Source organism: Anabrus simplex, chromosome 6 (genome assembly GCF_040414725.1).
Source record: "Anabrus simplex isolate iqAnaSimp1 chromosome 6, ASM4041472v1, whole genome shotgun sequence".
In the NCBI taxonomy this organism is placed as follows: Eukaryota; Metazoa; Arthropoda; class Insecta; order Orthoptera; family Tettigoniidae; genus Anabrus; species Anabrus simplex.
The window spans coordinates 266923887-266937185 of NC_090270.1; the positions used below are offsets into that span (position 1 = coordinate 266923887).

Consider the following 13299-nt stretch of genomic DNA (forward strand, 5'->3'; position numbering starts at 1 on the left):
AGGGTGGTGGTGGTGGTGGTGGTGGTGGTGGTGGTGGTGGTGGTGGTGGTGGTGGTGGTGGTGGTGGTGGTGGTGGTGGTGGTATGGCCTGGTCTTGAATAACAATTTAGGCCTATTCCAAATTATAGCACCACAATTCACTAAATAACTCAAAATTCAACCCTGAAAAGAGCCGTTTCTTAAGAAAAGCTTCTTCCTCTTCACCTTTATTAAATTCTACATTCATTTTATTCCAAATTAGCAGTGAAGAGGGGGTTTCTCCTCTGGCTTGGAGGAAAAATTTGCCTCCAAGTCAGATATATTTTTCTGCCGCCAGTGTAGTGAATTTTTTCCGACTCATCGTATACTCCTAGGAAACAAATTAGTAGGATTTTGCCCTGAGAGTCACCCCTATTCGACCCCTACCCACCGAAAAAAAAACGAAGTGTTCACGGATCACGGCTGTCTGCGGCTTTGATCATTCCAGCTTTGGAACTTTGTACTGTTAGATTGACAGCATAGTCCTGTTCGTTAAAAGTAGAAAATTGTGGTTTTTCATTTGATCGAGTATTTCATATGAAGGCATTGTATTTAATCATGCCATTCCTACGGACGTCATTGTAGTGATGTATGTTCATTTCAGTTGGGAAAACCACTAAGACAGTCTTTCTGGGGATTTATATTAATGTAGGTGGAGAGTGAGTGTCTACCATTATAGACTAATGAAATCTCCCCAACCTGATTGTGACTGATGGTAGGCAAGCGGGCCTACCATTACAATGAAATTTCCCTATATCAGTCTTCATATGAGAAAAGATGTTTGGTGACTTCCCCGTCGCATTTCTAGGGTAACGTTAAAAGAGCTACGCAATTTGATACAATCTTGCTCACAACGTGTACACTACCTAACCTAGAATTCTGTATGCAACGTAAAATTCCGTAGCGAAGCACGGGTACATCAGCTAGTTAAACTAATAAATAGAATGCAATAACCTAATAGCCTACCTATTTACTAGCAAGGTACTTTGGAATTATGTTTTGACTACCTTTTTAACACTACAATTAAATCCATCTATTAATTAAACCTCACTGTACAAAGAGGACAATGAATGCAAGTGAGTATTATTTTCAAATGAGCTGAGAGCAGGAGTCCATTACAGCGTACGATTCTTCAGTGTGCCATGGCTCTGTATGTCTCGCTGCAGCAGGAAGTTTGGCTCCCCGCCAATGTCCAGTGTACCGATAATGAGTTGTGTGTGTCTTGTATCTCACTTATCCATGATTGCGTACGATTCTTTCTGTGTGTCATGGCTCTGTATGTCTCGCTGCAGCGGAAGTTCGGCTTCCTGCCAATGTCCAGTGTGCCGATAATGAACAGTGTGTGTGTGTTCTGTCTCACTGACCTGTGAGTGAGCCACTCAGCACTGTCTGCTCCCAGTCAGCTGAATCGTGTGCCGTGTGTCACCGTTCCTGTGAATCGATTCACTCGGACACTTGAATGAATCGATACACTGCTTTTAATCATACACTCATTAGCCAACACTACTGCCATTCACAATCGAGTTGGGAGTTTTCATTATAATGGCAAGCCCCCTTGCCTACTGCCAGTGATAATTGATTTGCGAAGTTTTCATTTCAATGGCAAGGATGGAACCTGCTGAAGACATTGTATGAAGACAAAAATACTATCACACATCCTAGACTCTTGTCTGCATGGTAAACTCTTAAAGCTATCCATGATTGAATTAGGAGCAAGATAGTGGCTTCTCTTTCTGAAAAGAATTATGAAGCTTCTGAGGAAGTTCACTGTTTTGATGATAACATAGTACAAGAAGAGTAGACATCATTGCAATTAACAAGAAAAACAAGTCTGGTTTCATAATCGATCCAACCATACAATTTAAAATATACTCTGGTAGCAGTCGAGTTTTGATTATAGTACCAGGACCCACTGTCTACTGCCACTGACAATGGAGTTCAGGCAGGCTCACTTGCGTATTGTCAATCATAATCGATTTGGGAAGTTTTAATGTCAATGGCAGGCCACCTTTCCTACTTCCAAACCCATTCCAGTTGAGGAATTTTCATTATAGTGGCAGGCCTTTTCCCTACTGCTAGTCAAAACTGAGTTGTTGTGTTATCATTATAATGAAAGGCTCTCTTTCCAAATGCCAGTCACAATCGAATTGGGGAGTTTTGATTATAATGGTAGGCACACTTACTTACTGTCAGTCACAACTGAGATGGGGAGTTTTGATTATAATGGCAGGCCTTCTTGCCTATTGCCAGTCACAATCAAGTTTAGTTTAGTTTAGATTATTGCCTTCCTTATACGGAGGAGCTCAGGCTATGAAGCCTGCTATTAGGCCAAACCATATTATACAACAGCTTTATACAATTTACAGAATAATGTACATAAAATCATTTTTTACATATATTTCTAAAACTCACTAAAATTAATTTACTTAACCCCTATAATTTTGTATCCTTATTGATAATTAAAAGCTAATTATTAATTTTTTATGTTAGTGAGATCTACTTTTTACATATTTGAGTACCACATTAAACATTTCCTTTTAAATAGCTCGGATTGCCTATGCCTCTAATTTCAGCTGGGATTGAGTTCGAGGAACGTATGGTAGCAGGTATGAATGAGTTGTTGTACGAGTTACTGTGGTGAATGGGAATGGACAAGAGGGAACGTGTGGATGACCTTGAGGGAGCTCTATCGAAAGGGGAGAGATATTTCAAGTCTGTTCTAAGATAGTCTGATTTGCTTGTTTGCAGAATACTGTGGAGAAGGGAAACAGCGTGGTATTTACGTCGTTCAGTCAATCTTAGCCATGACAGCTGAGAGAGGACAGGGCTAATATGAGTTTGGATTGGGATATTTAATACGAATCGAGCACAAGCATTAGCAGGCCCCCTTTTGTACTACCAGTTACTATCGAATTGGGGTGTCTTTGTTATAATGAGAGGCACTCTTTCCTACTGCCAGTCACAGTCGAGTTGGGGAGTTATCATTAGAACAGCAGGTCATCTTTCCTACTACCAGTCACAGTCAAGTTGGAGAGTTTTGATTATAATAGCAGGTCCCTTTGCCTACTGCCAGTCACAATCTGGTTGAGGAATTTTGTTTATAATGGTGGGCACCCTTGCCTGCTATCTTTCACAATCGGGCAGGGGAGTACTGACCGAAACTGCAGGCTCCCTTGCCAACTGGCAGTCGAACCGAGTTGGGGATTTTTCATTACAATGGCAGGCCCCCTTTCTTACTGCCAGTCACAGTCAATGTGGGGAGTTTTGATTTCAAATGCAGGCCCCCTATCCTACTGATAGTCACTATCAATTTAGGGCATTTTAATTATAATGGCAGCCCCACCCCCCTTTTTAGATTGCTACTAATTAACTTCCATTTCAGATATACAGAAGTACAGGGTGAGCAAGAAGTCCATGTACCCCTGTAACTGTTTAGTATCAAATGTTATTTAGGTTATGTTACTTACGTATTAAGTGTCCAATATACCTGTATGTTCCCCATCATGCTGTAAACACAGTTCTGTATGCCTCATGTTCTTCTTGACATATTTCTGAGCATGTCCAGTGTTATAATATGAAATGCATCCTCGACATCATTGCACAGTTCTTAGTTTGTAGCATAACGACATGCAGATGCATTCACCTTAACGACTCCCCATAACGAGTTGTTAGGTGTGGTGAGGTCAGGACTTCTTGGTGGCAATTTCAAGGGGGCTGGTGTTGCTAGTGAACCACAACTTCTCCACCATCCTGGGAAATGTTCGTTTAGAAACTTGCACACTCCAAAAGCGTAGTGGTCTTGCTGCAACCGTATGCTTTTTGTGAGGCCCCGTTCCTCAAGCTGGGGTATTAACCATGTTTGAACATGTGTAAATAATTTGCGCCATTCACAGTCCCTTCAAGAAAGTACAGTCCAAGCAGATGTTGTGATGTCATCGCTGTCCATGTCATTACGTGAGGTGGGTTCCTTTAGAACTCAACTCTGTAATGACGATTCTATTTTGCCCACGTGACAACATTTCTGGTACGTGAGCTGTGATGAATAGCACATCCGTCTGAAAACATAACCTTTGCACGTTTCACTGCATTTGGGAATTTAGTTAGCAAAGCATGGCATGCTAAAACGTGCTCATTCCAGTCTCTATCCGATAAGTTGTTAACGAACGTTGGTTGAAAAGGTCTGACTTAAGGTCTTTTTAATGCAATCTCACATTGTTGTCCTTGGTATATAGAATTCCAAAGCATGTTTACATGTTGACTTCATGGGAGATTGTTCAGTCAGAGCATAGACTCGAGCATGTTTCCTTTCGTATCTTTTTCCTTCCACTCCACGGCCTGTCTTTAACACTGCCTGAGACAAAAGCATGTCTGTCCCAATCGGCAAGTGTTGCTTTAAGCGGTGGAGCCTTATTAAATCTTTCCTGGAATGCACCCATAATCTGCCTCATTGTCTGCCCTGTGTGTTGTCATTCGTGCACCCACACACTTGCCACTAACCGCTCCTCAATAGTGTAACTCTTACCGCTCACATCTGCCATGGCTTCACACTAACACTTGACTGCGACATTTTGTATTTCAACACTTGATCTCTATAGGTTGACGCCCCGAACAAATAGCGTTTATTAAAATTTAAAAATTAAAAAAAAACTGTTCTACATTCTCTAACCGTTCTCCGTCTATGTTTACTTGGCTTATCTTTCTCTCTTTTCCACAGTGAATGACTACAGTTTTCTTTTTACTAATTACCGTTCCAAACTCCAGATTTTCATTCCAAATGTCCGGTGTCCTTTGTACTTCCTTTTCTCCCTTTCCCCAAATCACCACATCATCTGCAAATACCAAAGCATTCATTCATCACAAATGATACTCTGTTTTACACGTTTTATTATTTCACCCATCAATATAATAAACACTAATGGCCACAGTGCACTTGCTTGCTTGAGACCTTTTTTTGTATAAAATATTTCAGAGTCACTTTTACTCTCAAGATACAACATTTTAATCTTGTTAATTAATGATTTTGCTACATTCCTTTTCCATAGGCATTCCTGTACATGTTTTCTCTTAACTGTATCATAACCTTTTTTCAAATCAAAAAATACGAAGATAATTTCCTTCTTTCCTGATGTTTTCCCATTATCGTTTGCACTGTAAATATCAAGTCTATTGTTGATCTATTTGGTCTAAAGCCATATTGTTCTTCCTCTAACTGTGTTTCTATTATATCCCTCTGTCTTTTGTCTATGATTTTCTCCATTATTTTGATCCCATGTGATAATAGGGTTATACCTCTATAATTTTCACATTTCTTCCTATTTCCTTTTTTGAATAGTGGTACAGTGCTTCCTGGTTGCCAATCTTCAGGTATCCTTTCATACTTCCATATGGCATTGAGGGCTCGGTATAGCCACTGTAGTCCACTGTTTCCTGCTGCCTTAATCATATCAGCATTGAATTTGTCTTTTCCACTTGCTTTACCTTTGGTCATTGCTTTCACTGCCCTTTCAAATTCCAACTATGTTATCGGATTCTCTTTTTTTTCTCCATCTATTATTTCCATTTTCTTATCTCCTTCTTCCTCCGATCAGTCATCCTCATTATAAAGATTTTCAAAATATTTTGCCATCACCTTCTGAAGACCCTTTATGTCATGTACTGTGGATCCATCTTCTCTCTCTAATGCCTTGATTTTTTCTTGATTTATTATTTTCGATTTTATTACTGTGTATAATAGTTTATGATTTCCTCAACTATCTTACTCAATTTTGTTTGTAAACTCTCTCCAACATTTCTCCTTTTATTTCTTGATACTCCTCTTTACATGTACTTTCAATCTTTTGTATTCCACATGTAACCTTTCTATCTTATTCTTGTTCCTCTCATACATTATTTGCTTTTCCTTATTCATTTCTTTCTTCACTTTGTTCCTTTCTTTTATTTTGTCTGTCCACCACCATTCCCTTAACCTTTGCTTTTGTTTTCCCACATACCTCAATTGCTGCTTCCACAAATGTCTGTCTTAAATTGTCCCACTCTTCTTCTCCACTTCGTATTTCTGTGTTAGGCAACTTCCTTTTTATCCAATCTTGGAATGCCATTCTTTTATCCTCATCCTCCAATTTCCAAATCCTGATCTTTGGTTTCTTCTTCAGTACAATTTTAGAGATTTTTACGTGTTTTAATTCCACAATTAATAATCTACGATCACCTTCCATACTTTCACTGGGGATTATCTTCGTATTCATGACATCTCTTCCCCATTCTCGGTCTGTTGTTATAAAATCGATGAGTGTTCCATACTGTCCATCCCAACTATATCGGCTGATCTTATGGCTATTCCTCGTCATAAACCATGCGTTCTTTATTATCAGGTTATTTCTGATACAAAAGTCCAACAGTTTCTCTCTATCTTAATTTCTATTGCCATACCCATGTGGGCCCAGAACATTCTCATATGCATCCGGATCTCCCATTATCATGATTCCATCTCCAACAATGTGTGTTTCCAGTTCACTGAGGAAATCTTCTTTTTCTTTTTGCTATATCCTGCCTGTGGAGCATACACCTGTACTATCTTCAGTAGTTCCTTGTTTACATGTATGTGCATTATTATAATTCTTTCTTTTACATACTCAACTTCAGCTATTGGTTCAACATTCTGATTCACTATAAATCCCACTCCATTTCCTTTCTCTTTACTGTTACCCATCCGGTACAAGATGTACCCCTTTTTCGTTTCCATTTTACTTCACTTAATCCCAGGATGTCAAGTTTTCGTTTCTCCATTAGGTCAGTCAATTCATTTTCCTTCCCATTCATAGTTAAAATATTTATTGTTCCAAATCAGGTTTTGTTCTCTGATCTAACACTTGCACGAACATCAGCATTACCATCATACTGTGAAACTGTAGCCAAAGACATGTCAATTCCATTTCCATTTTTAAACTTCCATCTGAGGCTTGTATTATAGTTGAAAGCAAGTACAAATTTACTCATCTGCTGACCTGCTAAGCCTAACGCATTTGAGGATTTTCTCTAGGGGTTTACTTCCTTAGCCTTTGAAGATCCCTCTTCTCCACAAGGCAGTGATTTCCTCTTCTAATTTTCCCCAGAGAGGATGGGTTGCCTCATCCACCATCTTCACCATTCCGAAGGTCTCCTTCTCTGGCTAAGATGCTGTTAAGGTCTTCACCCGTAACCCTGGGCATGGGTTCCACGTTATACTCCGTGAGACTGTGTCCCTGCCTGAACATAGCTCTCTTTCACACCGGCCAACTGATGTGGAGGATACCCAACCCCGCAACGTGGATGTGCCAGACAGGAATTACTAAAGTGAAGGATAGGGAAAGTGACCCTATCTCCCTTGAGCCGGGTTAATGGTTGTGTAAGATGCCACAACCAATGTAAATGACTCAATGTCCACATTTCATGAAAATCCGTGCAGGGGTATAGGAGTTATTCCATGGAGGAGAGCCATCAGGTGATGTCAGTGCCAGAATCGTATTTAAGAGGGTCCTAGGATCGGATAGTCGGTATTTGTCGTTCAGCATCTGGAACGCCGTTTGTCAGGCTTGCCACATATCACCGCAATGCTGCTCAAAGTGCTAAAGTCTGCCGGAAAGTCTATCGAGTGAACCATCTTATGTGAGTACAGCGGAACTTATAAATTCAGATACCAACGTGAATGCAGAATATTTCCGAGTGCTTAAAACTTTCAATGAACTCAGGAACTTATAATTTTGTGCGCCAACGTGAACACAGAACATTCCAAGTGTTTAAAACTTTCAACGAACTGTGATACTTATAACTTGCACGATCAAGTGTTTGAACATGTTAAATTATTTCAAGTGAAATATAGAAATATTTCACATGACTCAGTGAACATAACTTAGCATGTTACAATTTAAGTAAAGAGAACTGTGACTTAACTGTTATAAATTAAAAAATTTCTTACACACTTGACATTAATTTCAAATTCAATTAGTTAGACATTACTGTCCGATTCAACAAGTACATATTTGAATAACACAAGTGATTTAAAAACAGTTGTATCATGAACAGTGATTATTATCAGATATATGAACTTGTTATTTTGTCCCTACAGCAGTGTCTAATCATGAATAAACTCTTATAAATCTAGCAGTGTTCATGTGAAAGATAAAAGCTTGCATTTTGTGATAGTTATCTGTTGTTCAACAACATTCGAACTTAGTCATTTTTCTTCATAAGGTGGTAAGGCACCACTACCATTTTCATATTTAATTTCAACATTTGTAGTCAAAGTGATTGTTTGAGTTCAGACAGTTAATTAAACATACAGTGAACCTGTTCAGGGGACTTGTATAAAGTGGACACTCATGCTAAATCATAATTGCGAGTGATGTGACACCGCATCAAGATCATCTGGAACTTCCCAGTCTTCGCTGAATCGGAATCCTGTGGTAGTGAATGGTCGCCAATGGATCATGGTGCCATGGTGATGGGCAACCTACGTGGGACCGTGGCACCATGGTGGGACAACTCCAGAGGAACCAGCTCAGAACACGAACAACAAACCTGTAGTGAGGTGATATGTGTTTATTATTGCCAGTCTTGAATAAATTGAAGTTCAGAAAAAACTGTAAAGGAATGTAGTTAGAAACTCTCCCTCTCTATCATGCACTAGCACACCCTGATTTAAATACGTGCTCTAAAAGCAAACTTTAAGCTAGTTCGGGCGATTTACTGGTACAATACTTAACGAACTCCATAAATTGATTGTATTTCTGACCAAAAAACTGGCAATTCCACTATTCTCTAACATATTATGAATCAGTATGACTTTACAATCTACATATTAGCTAATGTAAATCCTTAGCTCTGATGATGCCCTCATGCCTTCTTGCAAAATTAGTTTTGTATATTTTGTTGTTGCAGGTGACTGGCAAACACTTCTCAACCTAGTGTCAAGAGGTGAGTTAGGAGAACTCTACCTATGGGTTCACCCCACAGAGCAAGATCTTCACTACCTTGCCCGTGAACTGACATCTGCAGGGATTCAGAGTGTGCTCAGTGTAGGCTGTGGTACTGGACTCTTAGAATGGCTACTGCAGTCTGTGACAGGTATTATCAGGTTCTCATAAACCTTCCTTTATATGATTAAACACTGCTGGCAGTGGAATCAAGAAAGAAATATAATTTGCAAATTACATATCCCATAAATACTTCTTGGATGTATCTTTAATAGTTAGACAAACGTAGACTTTTGAGATATTTCCTAAGACTTCACCTAAGTCATACAGCGTAGGATACCACCTCATGCATATCCTTACTACTAGCAAAATGCATCTTCTTTGTTTTAGCCTTTGGATTTCTTTTCCCACATTCCTCTGTTAATATTGTGTAGTTTTGCTGTTTTCCTTGGTTTCTATTGGTTTTTATGTCTCAATAACTACTTTTACAGTTTTCAAAGCTGCGTCTCTGTTAAGTTCAGGGTTATTTTAAATTTTATCTGGGTCTTTTGCATCTATCTTCTCCCTGATTTTTCTTGTTTCTTTGCAATCTTGTAGTTGGTCTGCCACTTCCATATCTTCATTGCATGAAATACACTGACTTCCTTATTTTTCTTGTCAAAGGGCTCTAGTTCACTGGAAGTGATGAGGAGTTTGCAAGAAAGAAAATGGCTGAATGATTCAAATCACTGGAGTCAAGCTGAACTGTGTCTATTAGAATCATCAATGTCACTGAACACACAAATACCTTCGAACTGTGAAATATGCAGATTGGTTTGGATTTTTCAGATGAAGAGCTGTTTTTTGCTATGGATATTGACCAGCTGATACTCTTCGTACAAGATATGAAGCATTTATGCGACCAACGAGAGTCTAATTATCACATGTGGAATGTGCAGAAGAAGAAATTGAGTTAGATGGCAAGGGAAACGAATGAACTTAGTAAATTTCATTTTATATATTTTATTCACTTACTTATTTTTTAATGTTTAAAAGTTACAATTTGCTTCATGTTGCACCGAAACAGATAGGTCTTATGGCGACGATGAGATAGAAAAGGGCTAGGAGTGAAAAGGGAGTGACCGTGGCCTTAATTAAGGTACAGCCTGAGCATTTAACTGGTGTGAAAATGATCTTCAGGGCTGCCGACAGTGGGGTTCAAACCCACCCTGCAAGGCCAAGTGTTATATGCATCATAAACTTTAGCATTATCTCTATTTCATCTGGTGTGATGTCTCCACCAAATATTCAACCATATCTGAATCATCTTTTAGTTCTGACAGTGATACGATGTATTTTAATCACTATGAGTCTTTTAGTATTTTATTGTATTTTAGTCATTAATTTAATACATAATAACAAAGAAATTCATATAGGCTTATGTTGAAACATACCTGCTTTCTGAACACTTTACTTAAATCATTGTCACCAGTATCTGAATAAAAGAAAATGAAGTTTCAAACATGTTATAATTCTGTGACCTGCCAACAAAACTTCACAGATAATCCCGAGTGGTTGCAAAAACATACTCAGCCTGTAATAATATTTGAACATTCACTGGAAAAAGAGAATATTTCCTTTCCCTGATAAGAAGGAATGTTAAAATGGAGGAAGAAATAAGTAAGAGAGAAATTCCCCAGAATCCCCCCTTTAAAATGAACATTGCTTAAAGTTAGACATTTTTCAAGTGAAATACTTTCTCAAAAGTTACCGTACATCTTCAACTGATTTTGCGTTTTGTTTAATACGAAGGCCAATCAAATATAAACAGGATTTTTGTTCCTGAACATCAACAGTTGATAGGACTGGCCCCGCGCTTCTGCTATGCTTAGACGGGACCGTTAGGAGTGGGGAGAGCATGCTGTTGGATGTTTCCCACCATTTCATCAGTAACGCTCACGATGTCAGTGCAACAGGTGCACTCCTTCACTGCGCAACGCATAATTATAAAATTTCTTGCTCATGAAGGAGTTACAGCGGCGGAAATTTGCCTGAGATTGACTGCACAGTTCGGTGAGAAAACACTGTCAAGAATGTGTGTGTTTGCCTGGCATAAAAATTTCAAGGAAGGACGAGGACATGTGGAAAATCAGCAACACGATCATCGTCTTCGGACCAGCATTACAGATGAAAACATTAGTGTGGTTAAAGACATTATTGACAACAATTAACGTGCATGAGCAGCACACAATCATTGCTGCTTACTAATGCGAACTGTTGAACAAGGCGAGGGTTGCATATCATCACAAAAGATGAAACCAACCGTTTTGACAGGTCATCCTCCTCCACGACAATGCGCAGTCCCATACTGCAGCTCTAACTGTCTCCAAGCTACAGGAAATGCACTGGACTACACTTGATCATCCTCCTTACAGCCCGGACTTATCGCCCTGCGATTTCCATTTGTTCAGACCGCTTAAAGAAGCTCTAGGAGGGCAACGATTTGAAGGTGACGAGAGTGTGGAAGACTTCGTGCACAACTGGCTGGTGTCATGACCCTGTTCTTTTTATGATGAGGGTATTAAAAAGCTGCCCATACACTGGGAGGAATGCATTTCCAATGCAGGAAACGACCGGTATGCGGAAAAATAAATTTAAAAATTTAAAAATTGTAATTGCCTTGTTTTTCAATAAATGAATTTAAATAAAAAATAAAATTCAGTTTATATTTGATCCTCCCTTGTATGTAACAAAATGTTTCATATTTCAAGCAAAAATAACTGACGATGATGATTGTTGTTGTTTAAAGGGGCTTAACATCTAGCCCACAAAATTAACTAAAGTACTGTCTCTCATGCTTTTCTAGATCAGCTCATGTATGTGAAAATTCATCAAATATTTGTCTTTTGGATAAAATATGACTTACACCACTCCTGTCTCCTTTTTTTTGGGGCTCTTCTTCTTGTTAAGAGAGGTAAATTTAATACATAAAGACCACACAAATCATGAGGAAGCACCATTACTTCAGACAAATAATTTGGCCAAATACACAGCTAAAGAACACATATGGTACACACGACTGCAGACAGACAAACTTCGCACAGATTAGTCTGAACTCACAGGTTCCACTTCCAGTGAATGAGACACCTTATGGCTATATTCTTATACACTCCCATTAACTGTCACAATATACCTCTCATTTCCCTTTTAGCTACCATTTCAGTTGTTATTGTCATATTTTTACTTATTTTTGGAGAATTCTACTTGTGTTCTCTTGCCGGTATATTCAGTTCTTATTGTCTGTCTTTGTCTTTCTATGTCTCCCGATCTTTGGACCACATACTTGCACAATCTTCTGTGATTCGTTGATACATTTTTCTCCAGCAGTATCCAACTACTAATTAATCTTTGTTTGTTCACCTTTTTTCCACTCAGTTTCAATTGGTGCTGGTATGCCATCCTTAGAATTTCACCTCCTGTCCCTGTTTTTACTCTCACCCAGTACGGTACTTCACTACTCATTTAGGAACACCTTCCCATCAAACATTATTACCTCCATTGCTGTCTATCCATCGCAGTGCTTTAATTTCCTGTAGGACTTTTCCTGGATGTTGTCCAGCATTTAATTTCTTTTTAAAAAATCATTTATCATGCTTTTTATTCTATCCTTCAGCAAACATTCCCTTATCAAACGGAGTCCAGTTCCAATTCATTTTTCTCTTTCTAATAATTTGTATCATGGACCTTTTTTTCCCCAACTCCTTGCACAACCTCTTCATTCCTTGCTCTGTCCTCTTTGGCTGAATGGTCTGCATACTGGCCTTTGGTTCAAAGAGCCCCACGTTTGATTCCCGACTGGGCAAGGTTTTTTAATAGTAATGTTATTGGCTTTACATTCCGCTAACTACTTTTACGGTTTTCGGAGACACAGAGGTGCCAGAATTTAGTCCCGTAGGAGTTCTTTTACATGCCGGTAAATCTACCGGCACGAGGCTGTCATATTTGAACACCTTCAAATACCACCAGACTGAGCCAGGATCGAACCTGCCAAGTTGGGACCAGAAGGCCAGCACCTCAACCGTCTGAGCTATTCATCCCGGCAACATGCAATAGTGAATACATACTTTCACGTAGGGTTGGTGGTCAGGAAAGGCATCCGGCTACAAAACTAGGCCAAATCCACATCAAGTGCCAACCCCAATAAATTGGGAAAAAGGCCAGGTAAAAGAAAAGATTCCCCTTCATATCCATATCTCTGGTACTTCAGCATTTTCTTCATCTTCTTGCCTTAACATCTAAGTCTCTGCATCATACACTGCAAATACCCTAGTCATAAACACATCGCAAGCAT

General features: G+C 39.1%; 1 protein-coding gene across 1 annotated transcript in view; it reads left to right on the top strand.

Annotated features, from left to right (window-relative positions):
- The window catches only part of LOC136876430 (uncharacterized), a 39465-nt gene that overhangs the window by 23622 nt on the left and 2544 nt on the right, over positions 1-13299 (top strand). The window contains exon 2 of the mRNA XM_067150402.2: positions 8935-9120. Coding sequence (XP_067006503.1) covers positions 8935-9120 — 186 coding nt within the window. The remainder of the gene's footprint in view (positions 1-8934; positions 9121-13299) is intronic.